The 24,674-nt window shown below is 38.7% G+C and overlaps 2 protein-coding genes across 3 annotated transcripts in view; one reads left to right on the top strand and one right to left on the bottom strand.

Annotated features, from left to right (window-relative positions):
* Nucleotides 1–16,643, top strand: part of rbks (ribokinase) — a 36,860-nt gene extending 20,217 nt beyond the window's left edge. For both annotated transcript variants that reach the window (XM_059353312.1, XM_059353311.1), the window contains exons 7-9: nt 1,365–1,456; nt 7,283–7,465; nt 16,066–16,643. In XM_059353312.1, coding sequence (XP_059209295.1) covers nt 1,365–1,456; nt 7,283–7,465; nt 16,066–16,239 — 449 coding nt within the window. In that variant the 3' untranslated portion in view covers nt 16,240–16,643. The remainder of the gene's footprint in view (nt 1–1,364; nt 1,457–7,282; nt 7,466–16,065) is intronic.
* On the bottom strand, nt 16,474–20,241 carry mrpl33 (mitochondrial ribosomal protein L33). Its single transcript, XM_059353313.1, has 4 exons — nt 20,101–20,241; nt 18,786–18,804; nt 18,590–18,696; nt 16,474–16,930 (listed from the first exon to the last, which is right to left on the bottom strand). The coding sequence occupies exons 1-4, from the start codon at nt 20,207–20,209 to the stop codon at nt 16,881–16,883; spliced, it is 285 nt and encodes a 94-aa protein (XP_059209296.1). The 5' UTR covers nt 20,210–20,241; the 3' UTR covers nt 16,474–16,880.
* Nucleotides 20,242–24,674: the final 4,433 nt, after the last annotated feature.

Below are 24,674 nucleotides of genomic sequence, written 5' to 3'. Positions count from 1 at the left end.
TTTGTTGACAGTATGAAAAAACTAGAATAACCCGAGCTGTAGTCTTTAAGGGTCCCTGGAAAGCATTAATTGCTAAAAGAGGAGATGAGGAACAGATACGCAGTACTGAAAACAGGAGAGAGGAAAGACAGAGATTCCTCCTTTTATGCAAAAGTGAGGCATCACATTTCAGAGATCTCACACTTGTCTTGGAAACCAAAGTGATGGTAACTGAGGTGCAATTCAGTAGACAGAAAGCGAGAGGGAGAAGAAGAAGAGGAGTCAGAAAGAGCCTAGTGTCACTTTTTTGTCACATGGCCTTGGCTCATGTGGGTACACATACAGTATGTGTGTGTGTGTGTGTGTGTGTGTGTGTGTGTGTGTGTGTGCGTTGAAAAGGAGAGAGAGACGTTATTTCCACTTTTACTCGCGAGCAGCCCAGCATCCACCTCAAAGCGCCAGGTGGCCAAAGCCCTGCACAAACCCACGCAGCTGCTCTCTTATGTGCCCACGCAAACACACACACAGCAACTAGGCACACACTTTTGCACAACAGACTTTGATGTCACCAACGCTGAACATATATTTCCCTCGCAAACGCACACACACACGCACACACACTTGCATGAGGCTTTATTTTGTACACAGAGATATCAGAATTAATCGCTTCGTCAAGCTGGGCTTATCCTCACACATACACAGAAATCATGGTATTAGATGCATTAATGCTCTGTGCTCATGAATATGCATAAGACAGTGATGTGCAACACGTACAGAGGATTACTTCTGACAAACACTCTTGCTCTCTCTCGCTCTCACCCTCTTTTGCGCTCCTCAACACACAGAGAAAGGGTCACAACTCATCTCACCCACACACTGACACACATATATAGGGTTATATACCTCATGTTGACACACACTATCCTATAACTGCAGGGGTTACAGGGTACCATAAAAAGCAGCGGGATGGGAGGCCGTTTCCGCCAGCCTTTCTATTTTTTTCTCCAGTGTTCTTTTCCAGGGAATGCTAATTTAATCGGTTAAAAGGTGTCTTTTTATAGAAGCTTATCCACTTGAGCTTTGCCTGCGAGAGCAATTCACAGTGGTAGCCCACCAGCCTTTGTTCCCATTGAAAGTTTAATTAAGGTAATGTCAGACCTTGACAGTGAAGCTTAGCAAATGGGAAAGAAACATCAGACAACTGTAAAATGTGTCACTGAGGGACACAATTGTATCCCTTTAAAGGCCAACTGACAAGTTTAACTGAGGCCAATTTCATTGTTTCACCTTTGTTAATGACTGCATGTTATCCTGTGTGACCTGCAGATTATAATGTTTAACACTGTGGTCAATAAAATGGATCACTGCCTTGTTTCTTGTTACAGTAAAGACTATATTCAACCCAGCGCCGGCCATTCCTGACTTGGATACAGATTTCTACAGAGCCTCTGATGTGTTTTGCTGTAATGAGTCTGAGGTGATGAATCACACACACACACACACACACACACACGCATAGCTCACAGTATTTATCACAGCAGCATTTATGCTTCCTCACACAATAACTCTACATTCTCACACATATATACTCACAATAACAAGGGAGCAAAGAGGAAACTGAAAGTCCTACACAGCTAAATTGTGGCCAATGAATAACCAGCTTTCCGTTCTCACGCCACACACCTGCAGTTTACTGTAATATCAGTGGTAGATTTTCCGTAATTTTTTTTGTAATTTTTTAATATAGCTAAATATTTGAGCTAACGTTTGCACCATGAGTTGCTTGAAATTTCCATATCCTGCTGACTTTTTAATGTTTCCAGCTGACCCATTTTAAGAAAAAATCTCTTTTAAAGGGAGTCTTGAATATGCACTTGATGGATGCACTCATTATAGTCAGGTTTAACACTGAGGCTAAATATGAATTTCCCAGGCTAAAAGTTAGCAGACGCTGAAACACCATACAGCATTGTATGTGTATGTGTCATTAGATTACTACAGTTAAGGCAACAAATATTATATTTAACAATAATGCTTTTACTGACTTTATTTATTCCACCACAGCCCAGAGACAGGGTTAGGCTACTTACGTTAGCTAGCTAAGCAATGTTAACTTAGCTAACGTTACTTGTTATTTCTCCATGAAAAAACTCCTAGACAATCTTGTCAATAGAGCTTTTATTAATACATTGTATATTGTAGAGGAAGCTAACAACACACTTAGAGTGGCTTAATTACTTCCGGTTCTTCCCTGGATTTGTCTTTAGGGAAGCTAGTTAGCCAGGCATGCTAACTTTTGCAGCTGATCAGATGAGCATACTGTTAATTGTGCTTGTCTTTTCGTTTTGGAAAGGCAAGAAGAAAGACATACATTTAAGAGCATGGTTGGTTAAGTCATGATTGGTTAAATCAACACAAGATGCTGTTTCAATGTGTCTTGTTGAAAAGTAACATTGGAAGACTTGTGCAGCCATGAGTCGGGGAGGTAGAAATATTTCTTCTCCTCTTCTCTGTGAAGGGAAAAGATCAGAGGTTTGAGATGTTATGAGCGCCCACACACTCGCACACCTTTTCACGGTGATTCAACTGTGTCTCCTGGGTCATGACCCCTGCCAGCACATCAATAACCCCAACTGTAGCCTATAGCCATACCTGTAAACCTTTTGGTATGAAGAGGGAAACATGTTTCTCCCCACCCTTTTACGGTAAAAACGGGTGTCATGGCACCTCGTGTCTTGACTGTCAGGTGATGACAGATGAGTGACGGGGGGCAGCCTTAGATAGGAATCGTAGTAAAAACAACAAGGCAGATGTGCTCTTTGGCTGAGTCAGCCATCCCCTCGGGGATAAAGTGGATGTGAGTTTGCCTGGGAGTCTCTATTTGATGTGGTGATGCAGGGCGGAGAGAAGCTGCAGCCAGGTGTGGGGACATGAAAGGGAGAGTTGACGAATGCGCAACATGTCTTCTTTTCTTTTGTGTCAGGTCATGGAGGTACAGTCACGGTACATATGAGGCAGTGTGTCGGGGTGGAACGGGACTAAAATGTCATGTCAGGATTAAGTATGATAAACATAAAGTGTCTTGTATCGTATAAAAGGAATATTGCGTACTGCATCTTTAACATGGGAAATGTTTTAATGCAAAAACTAGTTGAAAGTATCATTCAGCATTCTTTGTTTAAAGTTTAGAGCTCTGTCACTCAGTAAATTGTTACTTTCAGTAACTATTGCTACTGTACCTGAGTAGTAGTCTGTAATTAGACTTTTAAAAGAGCAATAAAATTAAAGGGGGAAGCGCTACTTGGATCCAACTGTAATGAAACACAAAGCTGCTGCTCCTGCAGAATGAATGCCTTCCAAAAGTCAAGGGGAAACGTCTTCATTCAGTTAAAAAAAAAACATTATTGTCACGGCCACAAACAACATCATTTAGCATTTTTTTTGTTTTCCTGATTTATGATAATTACACAGAAATTACCAACACTGGTTCCAGCTACCAAATCACCGCATTACACATTTATTTTGCACAGTGGAACAAAGGAATTTCAGCCTTATAATATGGTAATACTGAATTAAGAATTCTCAGTTGATTTAAATGTATTTTGCGAATAATAGTCTATAATATTGTGAAAACATCTACATATATTATCAGGTTATTTCTGCTACTGTCAACATGTTACCATTTTTTTAATCCACATGCGTGGATGTGTGTACAGGAATAATCATTAAATTGCTAAAGGTTAGTATATTACCATATTATGACTACATACATTTTGGTCTAAAAGTCAGGTATACCTAGTGTTAATACCAAGGTTACTACTTAAATAATGAAGAGCTAATTAACAAGTAATACTATGTTATTACCAAGTTATTCCCGGGTTATTACTGAGCTGTAATGTAAAGTACTTATGTGTTATTTATATTTTTTTAGTGGTTGGTTTTTATTTGGTAGTTGTTGTTTTTTTTAAATTTAATTTATCTTCATTAAATTAATTCATGTGTTTTGAATTTGAAATGTATGACATGCATTGGTTTTGCATAAAAAATGTTTACAGTTGGTCTAAATGATGTTCCTTTGAATGTGGAGGTTTGTTTTTTTATTTACTAATTCTTTTTTTTACTGTATATATTATGTTAGAATCATAATTAGAATCATAATTATATCCCATGTTTTTGGACATTTTGTAGTTTATTTTTCTTAAACTTTAGTTAAAGCTTTTATAATATTTTAATTTAATTTCAGAATCTTTTGTATTGATTATTCATCCAGGAGAATGCCCTGTCCATTCAAGGGCTGCAAATATTTTAACTGCAGTTTATGTAATATAAATAGAAAATCTTACCTTCTTACCCCACAATCTTGCCCCACAATATATGGTCTAATATATTTAAAATCAGTTAATGTATTCAAAGAAAATATACAAATATAAAAGGCTTTGGTTTGGACATACTGATCAGGAACAAACAAATTAGCATATACCAATATAATAAATATACCAATGCAAAGTTAAGTTACTTGTTTACAGGAACAAGAAACAGACTAAAAACAAATAAGAAAAACTTGATAAATAAAACAATAAATTTACAAAAAAACTGTAGTGACAGAATATTATTTCCATTTGCCTAAAAATATACACACATGCAAATACACCCACTGTGTCAGCAGCTTTATACTGCATATGCTTTGTGCAGGATGTGTGTGTGAGAGAAGCACAAACACACACACGCAGAGACAGCAAGAGAGACATAATTCAACTTTCTCATATTCTTGTACACAGAGGGAGGTAGATTGATTCCTTGCCCTGGTGTGAAGCTGATGACTAACAAAACGGCTCTTTTTCTCTCTTGGCATCCGACAGCACCGGGGTGGCTGCGGGCTCTTAAAGCACCGATACACTCTGCGGTTTATTTTTGAACTGTCCAAGGTCATTGTTCACTTTGACAGATCACAAAAGAAGTAGGGAGGGGTGGGGGGGGGGTCGGATCCTCAGACCCCTATTCAACACGAGCCAGGCCTCAACCCTCTTGTGTGGGGTTATAGCTGCCACCCATTTTGTACAGGTGTGTGTGTGTGTGTGTGTGTGTGTGTGTGTGTGTGGTCTCACTGTGCCATGCTCTAGCTGAGGGGTGGGGGGGGGGGGCTTAAGGATGACAAAGTGCAGGCCCTCTTTGATCCTCAACCCACATTCTACGCTGAAGTGCTTTATAGTGAGGGGAATTATCTTTGATGTCCACCTGAGGACCTCACGCACCAGAATGGATCCTCAGAGCTGAAAGGGATCTCACACACACTTTCTAAGAAGCATAATCACAGCATTAAAAAAAAACAACATGCTTTTATGTTTTCCATACTGCTAGTATTTATAGACCAGGCTGATTTTAGAGTGAAAATGACATGAATGAATTTACTATATTTATGTAAATATAAATTATGGAATCTAGACTGCTGTCAATCCAACATTCATACACAATACAAAAACATACACATGAGTGCATAAACATTTGTGTTCTCTTATCAACCAAAAAGTTTGTATTCAAGACACCAAATATTGAATATCTCAACCACTGAAATAATCTAAAACACAGACATCTCCAATTGAGATGAGATGAGATGATATTCAACTTTATTGTCATTGAACAGAGTAACATGTAATATTCCAAAAAAAGTTAATTCCTACTGACATATATTCAATTGAAAACTGTACAAAAAGATATATATTTTTTACTTTATTTACATTTTAAACAGCATCCAAACCTCTTTGGAATCAGGGTTGTACTTTAACGGAGTAAAGTAATTGAAAAGAAATACATTTTAATTTATTTTCCTCGTTTTTCAACTATTTAGAATGCATGGCAGGAAATTAACATTTAAGTTGCAATGCGGCCAAATCAAGAAAAAAAACCTTCAGACACATGTTCCATAGCAGTAAAAACTAATAAGAGGTGTCTGTATTTTCATTTTGTCTTTTACACGGCACATTGTGTTCAAAGAGAATAATTTAGCACAGTTGTTCTCAACCTTTTTTAAATTGCAACCCCCCCAGAATAATTAGGCTGGATTTCAAGACAACGAGAGAGCGAGAGGGAGAGAGAGAGAACAGCATAAACAGCTGTTTCTACATGCTTCCCTCCACTGATTTTGATTGATTATTGTGAATGTTCAGAATATTTTGTTTTGTTTGAACAGCCAGTACCTATTGTGCTCCAGGCACAGTGGATTCCTGATGGTTTCTGTGACTTTTTCTCTCCCTCTGACCCACCAGAACAGAACAAGAGTTACAAATTAAGCACCAAAAATAACACAAGAAAGCAACCAAAGTCAGAAATGTAAAAAACATTCCCCAGTCCAAAATATGTCATTTTAAACTAGTAAAAAAGAACAAAAAAGTTGCCATGATGGAGGCTGAGGATGGAGTAGTAAATAAAAAAAAGGCATACATTTGATAAAAAATATTTTTGTTTTGCTGCAGTATGTGATCAGTATGTGAAGCATTTGTGTCATATAAATTGCATGTCACCTAACTTTCTCTCTTGTAAATAAACTTGCCATGCAACTGCCTCTAATCACAGTAGAAAAATAACATGGCTCATATTTATCCAGGGTGCCACTTACTCCTCTGTGGTTCTGAGTTTCCTTGAAGTTCCTCAAACATCAGCTGGAGAGTCCTGCTTTGTCACTGTTGAGTCATTTTGGAGGCAGATGAAGCAGTGTAGTCAGAGAATCTACTCTTTGAAAATGTTTGGCCCACAGACTGCTGACGGATCCAGCAAATCCTTAACAGACTGAATGTGTTTAATGAGTCTGTCTGACCACAGTCAGGGTATAATTAAGAGCTGAATCATCACACAACTGTTAATACAAAACAGTAAACTAAAGCAAGTAAGCAGAAGACTTGTAATAGACTACTAATTAGGGATGCTTGGACATTAAATGTACTTCACTGCGTTCTTTAAACTGGCAACACAAGCTTTTTGGTTTAGATTTTTTTTTCTTTTTTTTTTTTTTGCATTGCTTTGACTTGTTGCACACAGTCCTTGATGCTGGGTGTTTGCCTTGGGGAATTTCCATAATGAATCCTCCCAGTATCCCACACTAGTGCTGGTTTTGCCCTATCTTTAATTTTAATTCCTAACCTCTGATTAACTCAGCTTCCTGACCTAGAGAAGGAAAAATAAAGACTGGTTTAGAAGAAAATGTCCAAGAAAATAGTGTCCCATCATCATCTTACACTAACTTGGATGAATGCTTAAATGAAGAGTTTGTTGTATATATAGTTATACAGCACTGTGTGTCTCCTTCCAGGCTGAGCTGCTGACTGGTTTCTCAGTAGTTAATGTGGAGGAAGCACATCAGGCCGGTCAGGAGCTGCTGCGGCGAGGCTGTGGGTCAGTCATCATCACTTTGGGAGCCCAAGGCTGTGTGGTTCTCAAGGCACAGGAGTCAAAACATGTTCAAAGTACCGCAGTCACAGCTGTGGACACTACAGTAAGCAATAATTTATTCATTTATTTATTTATTTATTTACATATTTTACCCAGTCAGTTTTCATTAAGTTATGTACAGACATTCATGGTTCACATATCATAAATCAAAACAACTTTTCATCTAGGGATATCATCAGGTGTATATATATATATATATCATTTTTTTGGTAGAGAGTTTGTGGTAGAGAGCTAAAACACTGAGTTGATCGATAGAAAATTAATTTGCAAATATTTTGATAATCTTTTAATGAATTAAGTCTTTTTTGAAGCAAAGCCTAAGGACATTCTTCACTATTAGATACTATTAAAAACAAACAAACTATATATATATATATATATATATATATATATATATATATATATATATATATATATATAGTAATTATAACACACATTTTAATAAAAGAAAAATAGAACTGAAACAAAACAAACAAAAAAATCATGATGCAATTTTTTGCACATAGATAGATCATATATATATGTAGACATTGATAATTATTAATATAATACATTTAAAGTGATAATCATTTTTAAGAAGATTTCCATTTCAGTAGCAGGTTATGACTGAGAAGAAGGTGACTGCACCCATGATATCAGTACAAAGGAAAAAGTGTTTTAAATGGAAAATGATGTAAAGCAGCCCACTCCTTACTGGAAGGAATGTCTTTTAAACTGGTCTTTCAGCAAAAACAGAGGAACATCTTCAATTTCACAGAAAATCGTCAGAATCCACACATTACTTCCATAACAAACACTGTCACTCAGAAGTTTTTCATCACAGTCAAATGAGCTGCTGGTGCTCTGAGCTCTAGTGCAGCTTCTGATCTGCATGTTGCTCAAGTGGAAAGGTTTAAGATCATCGGGGATGTGGTGACCACCGTCTGCTTCCCCTCTTAAAAGGAGGATTCTAATCTTTTAAAGAGGCCAGCGTCGCTTGACTCATTTCACACCAGCCCCTGTGGCTTGTTTTCGTCACAGGAGCCTCAGCGAGATGTTTGCATTTCCTGTCTCTGAGGGTTTTGTGGGGCCTGTGTTCTACCGACCAAATACGTCATCGCACTGAGGTGTTAATCACCTCTTTGTGCTCACCAGGTTTGATTAAAGCATTTTAATTGTTTGTGTAATGGATTCTTTGACTGAGTAGTTCCCCCGGGGGACTTTTATTTTACTGTAATTTCCAAACGCAACTCATCATGCTTCATCGTAAAAACTGGAGTAAAACGATTACATGAAACCCACATCAGATATTGGGAACGGCAAGGAAAAAGCAAAGGCAGTAAAAAAATGTGTGTAGCGTGTTTTTTCAGAAACAGGCAGCTGAACTTAACAGCAGCATGGGCTTTCAATCCCAGGTCAAGAACAAAGGGCTCACTTTCTTGCGACCTCCCCCGTGCCCCCACATTTCCAAGCAGACACACATAACTACCCTTATTCACCGTCCTCAACCTCCCCACTTCCCAGTAGCCCCCAGGAGAACTTACCCACCACCCCTATCCACCCCCCCCTCCTCTCCCGTGACTCACCTCTTGGGCTTGCATCAGTCAGCAGAAAGCTTTGGTCGGGCCTGCTGCATGTCCCCCGCGCACACACACACACACACACTCCCACCCCACCCCCTTCTGTTCTTTGATGGGCCCATAAATTCTGGAGTGTTTAACTCTTTTGGACATCATAATCCCTCTTCCAGTAAGGCTCTTTCTTTCTTTACCGGCGAGAGGAAAAAAACAACAGGTTGTTATCGACATCATTATTCAGTTGTTTGACTTCTGGTAACACAGGCCTCCTCGGTTATGATTACCTCTTCTGTTATTACTGCTTCTGAGCGGCAGTGACAGAAATGTTTTTTTTCAAAGATTGGCTCCAGACTTGTCATCACCAGGGTTTTTTTATGCTGTCCAGTTTTACTAGTTTAGTTTGTGAATCGAGGCCGTATTCTAGGCTGCTATTCTTCGATATCAACACAGTGAGTCACTTGCGGTTTCGCACTATTTTAGCTAGGCTGCTGTTCAGCTGGGCGCCGCGGGTGGCATGACCCAATACTGATAGAAATTAATACAAATCCACCTTTCTGCCATCTACTATTCCTATTTGGATGCATATCATCACGTTGTTTCTCCCAGATGAAATATTTCTCTTTGATTGATGCTGCCTGGTTAATGATGTGCCAATATGGCTGCTGAATGATTTAGCTTGCCCCTGACTGTAACTATTTCATCATCTGCTCCTCCTGCAGCTGTCTGAATAACACATTATACATGGCACGAGCAATTATGAGCTGAGTCAGGGTCATGAATCTTGATGAATAACAAAGTAAATCTACTGCGGGTCTCCCCCATGCCTCCCCCCTCATCCATTTGTCTCCCTTTTGTCTTAAATTGAGTGCAGGCTTCCCTCGCTGAGATCAGAGCCTAGTTTTTTTTGTGTGTGTGGACAGTTAGATGAGGCTATATCACACACACACACACACACACACACACACACACACACACACACAAACACACACAAACACAGCCAGTGCCTTTTAGCCCCAGCAGGACTTGGGTGGCCCTGGTTTCCACTGCTCCGGGAGGTCCACTGTGTAGGGCGAAAGGTAGACAGTGCTGTCTAAACCAGACATTACAGCTGCACGGTGGGTCCGGACAGTCAAATTATTCCCAGTCTCTCCAATGACATGCAGGAACCGATTGCATGATTCCTTCCTGGAAGCTGAAGGTAAGGGAATACCTCGTGAGCGTTGCATTCCTGAACCATGCACACTGCAGGTCAGCATGACACAATGAGAAAAGTGCCACATCACCAAGTTTTAATAGACTGCACATTCTACAGCAGCTGCTGTTCAGCAACCCAGATGTCGATGCCAGTGCAGTCGAGTCGATCAGTGTTCCACACAAAAGGGTGAAAGAGGACGAAGACAAAGCACTGCGGATGGATCAAAGATGTGAAAGCCCTAATTGGTCCAATTAAATGTGTTTTTGATCTCTGAATCTTCCTCCCTCGTTGCTTCAGAGGAGTCGTCCCCGGCTGTTCGCAAGTCTTACTGGAAGCTTCCGGACGTGGAAGCCACTGTGAGTCATCGCTGCCCCTCAGTTGGTCTTTGCTCTCCCCTGGGTGCCTTTCATTGACAAAGGCTGTAGGCTTCAGGAGGTAATGGCACATGGGAGTCAGGATCGCAGGAGGCCTCTGGGTGAGAAATACAGTCAGAGGTTCTGGAGCCTCGAAAGGTTCAGTGGGCGAAGCAGACTTCTAACATGAAAGACATGCAGCCTGTTCTGAGATCTGCAGTTTCTATGGGTTCTGTTTTATTGTTTTGTTTTTGTCTGTCTTTGGTGCTTGGCGCTCGGTGCTGTGGTGTTTCTGCAGTGCACTTTACAAAGATCACTTGTCAATCAGAGCGTGTGGGCGCTACCGTTGTCTTTGTCCTTGGATTTTCTGTTGACGGACTTCTGAGTTTCTGTATGCGCTCCTTTGTTTGTCTGTACAGCCATGGAGGTTATTGCTGCTTGTGTTAACTATTCAGTCCTTTCTCTATTTATTCTAAACAAACGCCACAAAAGCTGCTGTCACAAGATTAACCCCTTAACAACACCACCCCTTTTTAGAGAGGTAGCGGTGGGGTAAAAGGGTCTTTAGGGGGAGATAGAAGGTCAACAGTTGATGCCACATAGAAATGGTATACACAATCTGAAAGCTGGGAACATAGAGATTTAGTTGACATGCAGCTCAGCACTGTGTATAATAAATCTGTAATAAAAATAATTAATCAATTAATTTAGGATTAGGAACATTATGACCGGAGTATATGAAGCCCATTCCCATGCCGAGTTATGTCTCATCATTTTTTTGCAGCAACTTTTGGGTTAATATCATTAGTTGTACAAAAAACTGTTTTACCTCTGGATAATTAATACAAAAAGTCAAAAATCGATACAAAATGCCACTTTAAGACACAAAGACCCTGAGAAACACTGTAGAAAAACGTTTGCCGATTCCTGCAAGAATTGTTTATTTATTTTCAGTGATTGGATGGTGAGCACTTTTGTTCTGTAAACTGCTGAGAACCCCCTAATTTTTAATATACCTAGGAAAGCCACACATCATCTAAATTCTCTAGGTCTCTACTTTGTGGTTGTAAAGTGTCATGAGGCTGTGATTATCCTAGAGGTCACAGCAGCTCATTTTATACAGTGAGCTTAAGTTTGTTTTTTTTAAATAATCTCACCACAATGAAACATCTACTATTGGGACAAACTATAATTAATACAATTAAGCACATTGAACCCACAAGATTCTCAGCTTTCCAGTGATAGCCAATTTATGCATTTCAGGTAGAGGTGGACCGATATGGCATGGCCATGTCAGTTTTTCCCTTTCTAAAAATTATCCTGACTTTGAAGCAATTTTTGCCCCCGTCCCAACAAGATGTCATGGAACCAATTTATTCCTCTGGTCTGTTTCTAGTTTTGTCTCATTAAAACCTGAGCCTGTAAAATCGACCCAGGTCAATTGAATTAAGCTGAACCGAACCTATCCCAGTGATATTCTTGGAAGTACTTTAATTGACACAAAGTAACAAAATGCAACGTCTCTCCGGTGGCATGTTCCTGTCACAGTGTCACACTACAAACACATCAAACTGTAGAGAACTTCCTTAACCGTACTTTGTTAATTTGGTGAGCTTCTCGCAGACACATCTGTCATCCTAATTTCTAACTTCAGTCTGAGGACCAGAGGAGGACAGGCAGAGAAACGGCACAGAGGTCAAGACGCGGCGGACGGAGTCGACCAGTAAGAGCATCACAGCTCATCCGCAGCAAGCGCTTGTGTCACTTGATTGACAGGCCTCCAGATCTAACCTTCACCAAACTGTGTCGAGGGCAGCGGTGGCGGGGCTGAAGGGGGTAGCGCTTGTCAGCCTCGTTGAGCTTCATTCACTAGATCCGGTAGCGTCACATGCCACTCTCAGCCGAGAAGACGTTAGTAAGACAGAGAAAGGTCAAGTGACCCAAAGTTTAGATCAGAACACTGAACTCTTGTTTCCTCAGTACTTATTTAGAGATTGGCTCACTGAGAAATGACACAGGAAGTTTAACAGCTGGAGGAAATATGATTTTTTTTTTTTCTCCAGCAAAATAGAAGATGATAATATGTCAGCGTTGCATTGGCATATTATCAGTAACCAAACATTTTAATACTTAATCAAAGCTAATGCAGCATTTTGGAGTTTGAATAATTATTCATTAAATAGCACAAATTTCAATTTGTTATGGGAATTAATTAATTCATGTGCACAAATTACTTTTTTTTTTTTGCTGTGAGGACCATTTATGGACAAGAGATTTTGAGGACATTTGCATTAATCCATACTGTTTTCCAGCACCTTTTGGACTGAACCGGACCTCATATTGTATACATTAAAGCTGCTTCTTCTCGCATCTTTTTACAGTGTGAAATGGACTTAAAATAAATACATATATACTACATGTATTTGGAAATAGTGATTTTTAGAAAATAAGTTATATTCAGCTAGAAAAAAATCTAATGTATTAAGTACTGTATGAAATCAGTGCCATAATAATAATCTAAATTGTGTAGTTTTATGTATATTAGGTATAATAAATACCTAATTCTATACATTTTAAATATATTGAAATAGTGCATCTATCTGAATTTAGTTATTTGAATACCCCTCTTTAAAATATTCACTTCACACAAATTCAAAATCTAAAAACAACCTAATAAGACAAATGTCTAATTAATTAAAATTAATTAAAGTTATCTTCAGTAGCTGACATGTCATTAAATGAGGATTTTTCATTTTAATTTTGGTTCAACTTTCACCAATCCAATACACACGTTTATATATTGGACATTTGAATATTCTGAAAAAATCCATTTATGAGCTCAATGAAAAACATGCTTTGAAGTATAACTATTTTGACAAACCATTAATTGTTAAATTCATTTTCCATGCAGAAATGGCATAAAATGCTATTTTCTAGCCTTTAAACATTTCTAAAGATTTAGATTTGAATTTCTTTGGGTTTTGGACTGACAAAACAAAACACATCAACAAGAAACTGAGTTTCATTTTTTTTTCTCACATTTTATAGACCAAATGATTAATCAGATAATTGGAGAAAAAAATCTGCACTTATCTGACTTATCAATAATTAAAGTAATCATTAGTTGTTACCTAAAGTGGTTTTTTAAATGTCAAACTTGAAACTGCTTCTGGAAATGGCTTTCATAGTAAAAATATCTAAGTGCTACAAATTCAGTGGTATTGAAATTTCAACATTAAGCATTTAGTTGCAGTTCAAATGTGCAGCCTCTTTTACGTCTCCATAGTACAGGCCCAATTCATCTCCTCTAAAATAATTTATTCAAATAGTTAAATTTGTATAAAATTCTAATATCTAAATGTTAATACTGCCATGGCTCTTTTTTAAACTGAAAGGAATACAATTATGAGTTTCACTGTTAATATTTTATTCTAAGTGGTTTTCTATCGAATTTTAACTTCACACACTGCAAATAATTTGTTTCTTACCCAGATAAAATAACTTAGATTAACAAGTGTTAGATAATTTATGTTGTTTTATGAGTTAATTTCTTATTTTAAGTGCTCAACATGCTTATTTCTATATTTAACCATCTTAATTAAAGAAACCTTGTCAAGTGAAATTATCTGTCCATGCAGCAAGATAGTTTCCGTCAGATTTAGTGTTTTTATCTTATTTTTAGACACTCCTTTTTTGCAGTGCACAGCCATATTTAGCCATTAATACTAGTATTTACCTGTTTGGACCCCACCCTGTTGTAGTCTGTCTGTTTGGCAGGGATTTAGTTGTAGATTAGTTGAGTGTTAAGAGGAGATTCAAAAGAAAAATGAGAAAAGTGACGTGCAAAAATAATTATATATCGCCATGACTATAAAGACCGAAACGTTTTATTTCATATTACCTGGTGTGGGTTTTAAAACTGTCCCCTCTACTGTACTATGCTGCATTGGCCATTGGTTCCCAAGCATCAACCCCCAGCCAGGAGTGTATCATCATTTCAACTGTAACGTGTGAACTGGGAGACGGTCCAGAGCCAAACCAGTGAGACTGCTTCACCAAAGCCTTATTTCCAAACTCTGGCGTGTATTGTGGCCCAGCCCAGCTACCAGACAGGAGACATAAACATACCATGGCTTTAAACATGGAAATCCACCAGGCCTGTGAAATGCTTCAGCTCTGATCTCACTCTTTCCAGCATCTCTCCAGGAGTCACACCAGTGGCGTGCAGCGGGGGTGGGGTGCAATAATGACCTTTCAAATGTCAGATCAGAACACTTTTTTCTTTCTGCATTGCTTGTATCTATCATCTGGTTGTCTATCATGTTGGCTGAGCCGTGCCCTCCAGCCGCCCCGGCTGCTGTGGACCCTGTTTGGCCCCTCTCTTTTCCTGGTGCCCTGATCACAGGGCATGGCCCTCTCTGCCGGGTCGGGGTCAGCGTTAAGGTTTTTTGCCCCATGTCACTGAATCATCCCAGCACAAACGACAACCTTACCCCTGACAAAGAGGTTACTTTGAGGTTGGAAGGGAGGGGGGTGGGGGGTTATAGAGGTGCAATGAAGTCTTTTGAGAGCCGCAGTGATGAGTAATGAAGCGGGCTTGTGAGAACCAGCATCGGGGGGGAGTTTGTGGTTAAATATGAGCGTGTCGCCACATACCATTGTGCCTTTTCCCATCAGCGAGCCCCCCCCCCCTCCCTCGGCGTCACGTTCCAGCCAACCCCCTCCAGGGCGTAGACGGTACATTCCATCTCTATCAATAGATGGGGAGGGAAAATGGATGGTTTATCTGTTTAAAACGGATCACCAAAACCAGAGCTGTTGGCAGTTATGGTGAAGCCACTGACAAGTGATTAAAGCAGCCATGTGCCGTTCAGCTGACTTTGAAAAAAAAATCTGTAAATCCAGTGGGGACTTTTTGTTTGTTTGTTTCAGTTTCTGAAGTTTTAGGGGGGGGGAAGCAATACATTTGATTGTTATGATCTTTGTTCTTTTTCCCCCAAATAATTAGAACAGATAATGCATTTGTCTTCTGCTTTTCTAAATGTGAAAAGGTCATGCAACAATCATTAAGAGCTTCTTAAGTCAAATGTGTCATTCAGCTGACATTATGAGATGGTGTGTGTGAATCTGAGAACTGCCTGTAATACAGATGTTCCTCTGAAATGCTGACTGAGACACACTTTCACACAAGGTAACAATTCAGGAACTCATTTAAAAGTATTTGAGACTTCAGGCAGCAACACAACACTTAAAAGAACAGCTAACAAATGCCATAGCACCCCCTACTGTTGACAGTTTATTGAATTGAAAATGTAACTTCCCATCCTTTTTATATTTACAAACTGTTCATATACGCTTCAAAACACAGTATTTTAAAGCAGTAAAGCTTTGGGATGACTTATCATTTCAACATGGATTCACTGTTTGTCGTATTGCTCAGATGTGCTGAGCAGAGCACAGCTGTAGATTTACACAGTGGGACAGTTTGAACCACAGGTGGAATTTAATAAAGCATTCTTGTAATATTGTTTCTTCGCAGGGTGCTGGAGACAGCTTTATTGGAGCGCTGGCATTTTACATGGCTCATTATCCCACAATGCCTCTGGAGGAGATGGCCCGCAGAGCCAATCAGGTGGCAGGAGTGAGCGTGCAAGCTGTTGGCACGCAGACGTCTTACCCTTTGAAAAAAGACCTACCAGCTGAACTGTTCTGAGAGCAGCAGACACCAGGGTTAACGGACCAAGGCTGCAGTACGTTTTATTGACCTGTGAACACTACAGTCGTACGAAATGAGCTGCTTTGGAGAAATCTGATAAGGAACAATATTATGACACTGAGGATTAATGATGTCACCAGTGTTATTTTAATATCAAGTTGCTTGTGATTTCAATAAAACAGTTTTATGAAAAGTGCCTGTGTAATGAGAAACCTACAAACAACAATCTCATTCATTTTTAACAGTTTATTAATCGTCAGACATTGACAGAATCAACACGTTTTATGAGCCCAAGAAGATCATATTCCACAAGAGCTTATTACAGGTATTAAATACGAGGTTGTAAAATAATTGAAAGTCAATGATACTGTAAAGCTTGAATAAACATCTCTTTTACACGAGTCGTTGTTTCTTGTTTAAAATGGGGGGGAAGTGGAGACTTTCTTGAAGCTCAGCCAGGGTTTGCATCATGCTGAAGTGGTGCAGTGAGGAGAGGAGAGGCCTCTTGACAGATCCCAGAAGAAATCCTCAACAGAACGCCAGCCAGCCCAATACAAACGCTGACTGACGAAACACCTCGTGTAATCCATAACAATAAAAAACAGTCAGTTATATTGTCCATTTAATTTGGTGCCTTGTTAAATTGATCTGATCTTCCTCTTCTCAAAGAATAGGACGTGCTTGTTCACTGCAAAGACAGAAAGCAGATTTAAAACAGATGTTACACAGTCTGGATTTAATAAAAATACAAAGATGAAACATCATTTTATGGAGACTGGGAGGTTTTGTATATTTTGTGTACAAGAGTAGCTTGAGCTTGCAGCCGATATGATTTAGAGAGTAAAGTGTCCTGGATTTCTTACTTCGAACTAGGGCTGCACAATTATGGCTAAAATGATAATCACGATTATTTTTGATCAATATTGTAATCACGATTATTCATCATGTTAGGGGAAACATCTGTATTTTTATTGCACTACTTTTAAACAAACAATAGCAGCAGTTTTTAGTGTGTGCACAGAGTGTTCTGTGCTTGTTGTAAACAAACAGAGGTCGCTAATTGAACACCTCCTGTAGCAGCAGCACATACACACTGTACTGCTACAGAGCTAACTGTTAGCAATTTTCAGACTGGACGCTAAAGGGTTAACATCCCCTCTGCTCTGCAGCTGGGAGAGACTGCTGCAGGAGGCAGGGGCCAGAGGCTCGTTAAGAAAAGTAAGAACGAGTCTTCAGAAGTCTCCAATAACACCAGAAAAAGTCGCTGGATTTGTCTCCAGTCACTTTTTTGAAAAATAGTCGCTAAGGGGGTCTGAAAAGTTGCTAAATTCAGCAACAAAGTCGCTAAGTTGGCAACACTGCTTCACCAGCTTCTACAAATGGTGCGTGTTGTTGTCGTGTAGAGTACTACGTCACATCCTGCTTAGCGCTCGCTTGTTATTTATTTAGGCAGCTACATGAAACCTTAACTATGCATTCACCCCCTGGTGGTTGGTGGACTACTGGTGTAGAAAGTGCTTGATTAGATTTGCAGGAGAGCCGCATTTTAAAATGGAAATATCTCCGACGATCAGGTTAATTTAATCATGGCGGCCAAAATCGTGATCATGATTAAAATTCGATTAATTGTGCAGCCCTACTTCTAACCCTCAAAGTTCATATCAAAGAGCAGGTAATACATGAACCACTGGGATCTATATATTTACGTACACACATAATAAGCATTTCTGATTAGACACTGTTATTCATAATACATCTTATGAGGTTAAAACAAATACATATAGACACTTCAGCATTGTAATATGCAGGTTAAAATAAATGATTTATGACATATGATTTATTAAATTATGAAGATTATCACATCCCTATCTACTTTACTGTTTCCCCCCACAAACCAGCCAGCTAATACATATATATATATATAAAAATTTTGACATGTACTTTACTGTTTCCCCCCACAAACCAGCCAGCTAATATATATATATATATATATATATATATATTGACACGTTTTAAAACAACCCAACCATCTGATTGCAGAATGTTTATTTATTGCAAAATCTATTTAGTTTTACTCTAATTCAGGCCACCAAACTAATATGTCAACCAAATTAAAAGTAGAAATTAGTCCCTTAAAGTTTCTCAATGAAAATCGTGAAAGTCTTTGTTTCTTTTCAATTATTTGGACTAAAACAGCCTCCTGCTAAGATATAAAATATAGACTGTAAATGTATATCTTTATCAACTTGGTAAAATGACCATTAAAGTTGGGTTGTCCTATTATTTTCTTCCAGCACAGACTATTGCCTAATACAGAATTTAAGTGTTCTGGGTATTCATATCTCACCGAATGGATCATGTTTGCGCAGCACCAGTTTGTCTCTGAGACGGTTTCTCTTTGTGTTGAAGAAGTAGCCCGTCCCTGCAGCGCTCATCATCTGCACCAGGATGGTCCTGTTAAAAAAACAACATCAGTGAACTTTACTGCATTTCTGCCGGTACAGGACATTTTATTGTTAATAGTTCCAGTGGCTTCCACTTACTTTGATTTAGCCTTGGCCACTAAAAAAATGAAACAAAGAGCAAAGCATATGTATTAAAATCAGGCAGATTAAAACAGACATTATGTACTGAGGCAAAACCATAGTTTTTATAACATACATTATCTTATATTGCATTGGAATATTTCTGCATACTGGGGTCACTAAACAGCCTGTGAACTGCATAAACTGGGTATCACTGGAAAGTTTAGACTCTTGTCAATTCAGTGAAGCGAATTTTATCATGTGTGATGATGTTAGTCCCCTTAGTAGCCATTTCATTGTGATGAGAGCATTTAAAAAAAACTTAACTCACTGTACAAAATGACCTATTGTGACCTTTAATATAATCACAGCATCATGAAACAACCGCAAACTCTTTTACTCTTCCTGTAAGTCGCTTTGGATAAAAGCGTCCGCTAAATGACTAAATGTAAATGTAAACTAGAGCTAGAGCATTCAGATGATGTATAGCTTTGCTAGGTATGTTCTTAGCAGCTTACATAACATAATTGCTCATCACCCACTGCCAAATATATAGGAAATATCCAAAATGTCAAAAGTTTATGAAATCAAATCACAGCATTGACTTTTCTATGGTGTTCCTCAAGGTCTTGGTGTATTGCTGCAGTTTTCTGGAGGGTTTTTAAAAAAAAAAATCCATTCTTGTATTTATAAAAAATGGCCAAATTCAGCATTAAAATGTGTGTAACAATTTGTATTAACCCAAAAATTGGTGCAAGAGTTCAAGAAAGCCATACATTAATGAGACACTGCACAACTTAATAGGTTAACTTAATTGATTAAGTCATTATTATTAGATATTTTTGACCAGGACAACTTGACACAGTGCTAAAATGCATCTCAAATAAATCTTCAGATCCCCAGCTTTCACATGATGTACACTACTTATTTTAGCTATTGATTGTTGACCTGCTATCTCCCCCTAATAATCCACTGCCCACAACCACCAATTCTCAATGGGAAAAAAAGGTGCAGAATGGAAACATAAAAACGAGCTAACATGAAGCTATTAGCTAACCGCTAAAGGCACAACATTAAAAGCTGACAGGAATAGCATTTGAAACTCACAACACTGAACTTTCAAAGCGCTACAGGATGATTAATCCACGTAAGCAAACACAAAGTTATGGACAATATCACGTAAATTAATACTGAAGAACATATAACAGCTAAAGTTAGCTTGCTAATATAAGGTTAGCAAACTGACCTGTATTTTAGCTACGTTTGCGACAACCCTGCATACGCAAACACGTCGCTTTAAAAAACAACAACCCGTACATATTAACATACTCACAATTGGCGGCGGTAAGAAACATTTTGTAGACTTTAAACCACTTAACGAAGACAGCATGCAAAACAAAACAGTGTTTGCCAGGGTAAGTCACATTGGGAAGTCTGGACATCCGGTTTAACAAGCACTTCCGGGACCTCTTAAAGGAACAGTTCAGCACAAATGAAAGCACATTGCTGTTTATTAACTTAAAACCATTTCAGCCATATGGCCTTGTTTTTTTATCCCTTTAGGCGTTCTTTGCATGTTTTACCCATTTCTACTGAATGTATTCATCATTATTTGTACAGAAAATTCTGCTCTTAGTATGTGTTACTGAAAAGCTGGGGCCGGATTCACAAAGGTGTTCTTAAGATAAAACTTAAGACAATTCTTAAGAAAAAAAATAAGATGTTCCTAAGAATGTTCTTAAATGCTATTTACCATTTTTTTCTTAAGATTTGCTGTATGTCTTAGGAACTTCTTAGTTTTCGCACTTAGGACGTTCTTAGATTTTTAACTTAAGATCACTAGATCATTAATTAAGTCGTATCAAATACAACAACTGTCTCTGTGATTTACTAAGAGTACATTGTAGTGTAATCTAGGAACAGGCCAGAATAACTAGAATAACATAATAACCAGAAAACGCTTTATGTAATACATTCACAAAAAAAACTACCCTGACCAACTTCACAAAACACAACTTTGTTCAACTTAATACAATTCAAGACTTACCTTTTCACTGTAGCCGTTCTAAGACTGAGGGCTTCTCTTAAAGTTGTGAAGAAATTTGAGAAGAAATCTAAGGACTTTGTTTTCAAGAATCTAATTTGTTCTCAAGTTCTATCTTAGGAAATAACTTACTAATAACTAACCCTAACTTAAGAAGAAAGTTAAGAAAAAAACTAAAGAAAAGATAAGAATTGTCTGAAGAGCAAAAGTTAAGAAAAAAGTGGCACTGAAGAGGCATTTTTTATTAAGAATGCTTTGTGAATCCAGCCCCTGGACACCTGCACTGGATTCCCATGTGTCAAAGATGTTAAAAATCCTGTTACTTGAATGGTCTCTGGCCTAGATATATCTCAGAGATCCCTTTTCGACCAACATTAACCTATTTCTAGTGCTCGGCTCGTTCACAGTTGGCAGTTCGTTCACCTTGTGAACCTTCTCTTCGGCTCCGAACCGGTCTTTAAACTGTCTTTGTGGAAAAGCAGTAAGAGTTGCTTTTACCTTACAAAACATTAAGACCTCTTAGGTCATCTGGGACAGGTTTACTTATTGTTCCCAGGATCAAAACGAAGCAAGCTGCATTTAGTTTCCTTGCCTGTGGAACAAGATCCCTGAACACTTGTGATCCGCTAAAACTGTCAGCTCATTTAAATCAGTGCTGAAAACAATACTGTTTACTTCCGCTTTCTCACAAATACAATAGATAACTTTATTTAATCATTTTAATTGCTTGTTTTTGTCTTTATATTATATTTAAATGCTGCTTTTAATGCAGCTTATTTTAATGTCTGCCATATTTTTCATGTATTTTCAAACCTCTGTAAAGCACTTTGAATGACCTTGTGTATGAATGGTTCTATACAAATGTTTTAGAACTATACTTACGTCAGTTGTGTGCACACAGTCATTTTTGTATTTAGTAAGTAGTAGAGAGATATATAACTGCCACATCAAAAGGTGCAAGTAAGGGGCTACTGGGATTCACTGTAAACTTGAGGTGTCATGAAACCTTGGACATGATGTTGTGTCTTTTTCCGCATAGCATCTGGATATTACCAGCACATGAAATAGGACAAGCTTTCATGTCAGAATATTACATGTTGAACTGCAGCGAAACAAGCAAAGCTGGTCCGCACATCTCACATAGATAAACATTTCAGCATTGTCAGTGTAAAGTTTGGGTACATATAATATATTCCTGCATATGAAGGGGACTGAAGAGGTATGATTTGTTAAGTCTCTGATGTTGTTTGGACCTCAAAGACACAAGGGCTGAGCACATAGATGGAACCGATTAAACAAAGTCAAGGAAGCGAGGCACACAAGAATCTGACAATGAGGAAGATACAGGCGAGTATATATCCAGAAAGGAGAAAAGAATTACTAGAGTAAGGTTTGTCAGCACTACCTAACAGGACAGAACGATCTGGCACAGAAGTGACGCCTTGGCCAGGCTTTTATAGAGAGGTTGATGGGCCGATTAGGGGCAGGTGTGCCGCATCTGCAGAAGTGGGGAAAAGCCAGCCACACCCCCTGCCAAAGATTATCTCAAAAGAACAAGGGTTGCTCATTGTTCCTGGTCCTTTGGAATCAGGATGTGTGGCAGTATTGACGTCCAAATAAAACCTCATGAATCATTAGTTGTATTTGTGGACCCTGCAAGATTCAGTTTCAGGATCGATCTTAAGGTTCTTTTATTAGTTTTTAAATGTCTTAATGGTCTTGGGCCATCTTATCTATCGGATATGCTTTTATCATATCAACCCTCGCGGGACCTGAGGTCCTCTGGCATCGGCCTTTTTATTATTCCAAGAGTTAAAACTAAAACCTACGGGGAGGCTGCATTCAGCCATTATGGCCCGCGCCTATGGAACAGCCTGCCAGAGGACATCAGGACCACAGAGACTGTTGATGTTTTGGTTTAGCTTTTAACTGATTATTTTACTATTTTGTATTTATTTTACTATTTTGTATTTATTCACCTATTTATCTATTTACTTATTTAGATGCTCATCACATCGTTTCTATTTTTTTTCCCATTGTATTTTAGTTTTTACCAGAACCTGTTGTCTTTTAGTCTTTTAATTTTTTATCTTGCCCTGTTCTCTTTTAGTTTTTATCAAAACCTGTTGTCTTTTAGTCTTTAAATTTTTTATCCTGCCCTGTTCTCTTTTAGTTTTTATCAAAACCTGTTGTCTTTTAGTCTTTTAGTTCTTATCCTGTCCTGCTGTCTTTTAGTCTTTTAGCTTTCAGCTCCAGTGTTCCCTCATGGGGGTCTCCACACTGGGGGTGTGTTGGGTCTGCCCGTGGGGATGTGGTCTTGGAGATTCCCTGGGCCCGGGGGACTAGGCGGCTCTGCACCATGTGTGGAGTCCGCCCCGGTCTACCCGGGTCTTGGTGGTCTCTGTGACGGCGTCCTCTATGGCTGTGGGCTCTGCCACCTCTCAGTGTGGATGCTCCCACAGGTTGCTTTTTCCTCATCTGGATCCTCGGTGCCTTGCCATGTCTCTACACTGAAAATCAATACGTGCTGTGTGTGAGTCTGAGTTTGTGTGTGTGCCTGTCAATGTGCGTGTGTGTGTACATACAGATGTGTATGTGGGGGAGGGAGGGGTGGGTTTTTTCATTTTATTGTCTGTTTTTAATTCTTCTTTTTTTTGTAAAGCACTTTGTGTTACATTTCTATGTATGAAAAGCGCTATATAAATAAAGTTTGATTTGATGATTTGATTTAAAGAAAAAGGCGCAAGTAATGGCAATTCAGTGTGCTTTGTTGAACAGAGAGAGCAATCTAGTGGGCTCAGAAAATAAAAGAAATAGGTCAACAAGCGACTCAATTTTAAATTTTTCTTTAGATAGAAGGAATCGATAGACCCCAAGCATGTCGGGATACCATGTCAGGAAGTTGTCAAAAAATGCTGCACAGTTAGGCTATTTAGGTGATTTTCAAAGCGATTTTCAAAGCGATTTTCAAAGCAGTCATGTGACCTCTGACGTCCAATGTTTTGATCAGAACAACTTGACTCAAGGTGCTGAGCTGCATCTTAAATTAAACTTCAGGTTCACAGCTTTCAGATGATGTTACCACTTCTATGTGGCATTTTTTGTTGACCTGCTATCTCCCCCTAAACATCCACTGCCCACAACCACCAATTCTCAAAAAAAAAGGACCCCGAATTGTAACTGGTTAAGGTCTGAGCTGAGACCATAAAAACAAAAACTATTTTTTGAGGAATTATTTTGTCTTGTACAGCCAGTTGGAGTGTCCCCATTTTTATTCAAACATCTGTGTCTAAAGTATAAAGGAACACTTGGTCCTTTCAGGGCATGTTCTTTTGCACCAAGACATCTGCAATTGCCACGAGAGCAACAGAGCATCTGTTGAGAATTTATGACCAAGATGTGGTTGATACAGTTGTGGTGGATGTGGTCATTTTCCTTTTGCTATCTAACAGATAGTCTCAAAGTATTTTACAACTGTTATTTCCCTCCAAAATAATGATGCACATCACTCCACATAGTGAAGCTATTTCTGTATTTCATGCAGTTTTACAAATTACTTATCTTAATCTAATTTTCCACTTATATTGTTTATTTTTGAGACTCTATCTAAATTAATTAATTCAAGTCATGGAAAAAGATCACAATGCTACTAGTTGTTGCTGGTCATCATGTCTCATGGCCCCGAGGAAGCAACTCAGATTACATGACTGGGCTGTTGGGGGAAAGATACACTCTGGAATGTCCCTAAACCTTAATGGAAACCTTTCCCCCCTCAAAGTACACAGATGAATGGGTTAGATACCAATAATGTCACATTGGAAGTCCCCTTAACCAGAGAATTGTAACTTATTAGCCTTTTGTGT

The sequence above is a fragment of the Centropristis striata genome, chromosome 16 (genome assembly GCF_030273125.1).
Source record: "Centropristis striata isolate RG_2023a ecotype Rhode Island chromosome 16, C.striata_1.0, whole genome shotgun sequence".
NCBI lineage: Eukaryota > Metazoa > Chordata > Actinopteri > Perciformes > Serranidae > Centropristis > Centropristis striata.
Note: the sequence above shows the minus strand (reverse complement) of the source record. Positions and strands in the feature narration are given on the sequence as shown.

Coding starts and splice junctions, on each gene's coding strand:
- mrpl33 (XM_059353313.1), bottom strand. CDS start 20,209: ATGTCCAGACTTCCCAATGTGACTTACCCTGGCAAACACTGTTTTGTT. Junction 16,931..18,589: donor GCGCAAACATGATCCATTCG/GTGAGATATGAA, acceptor CTGTCTTTGCAG/TGAACAAGCACGTCCTATTC.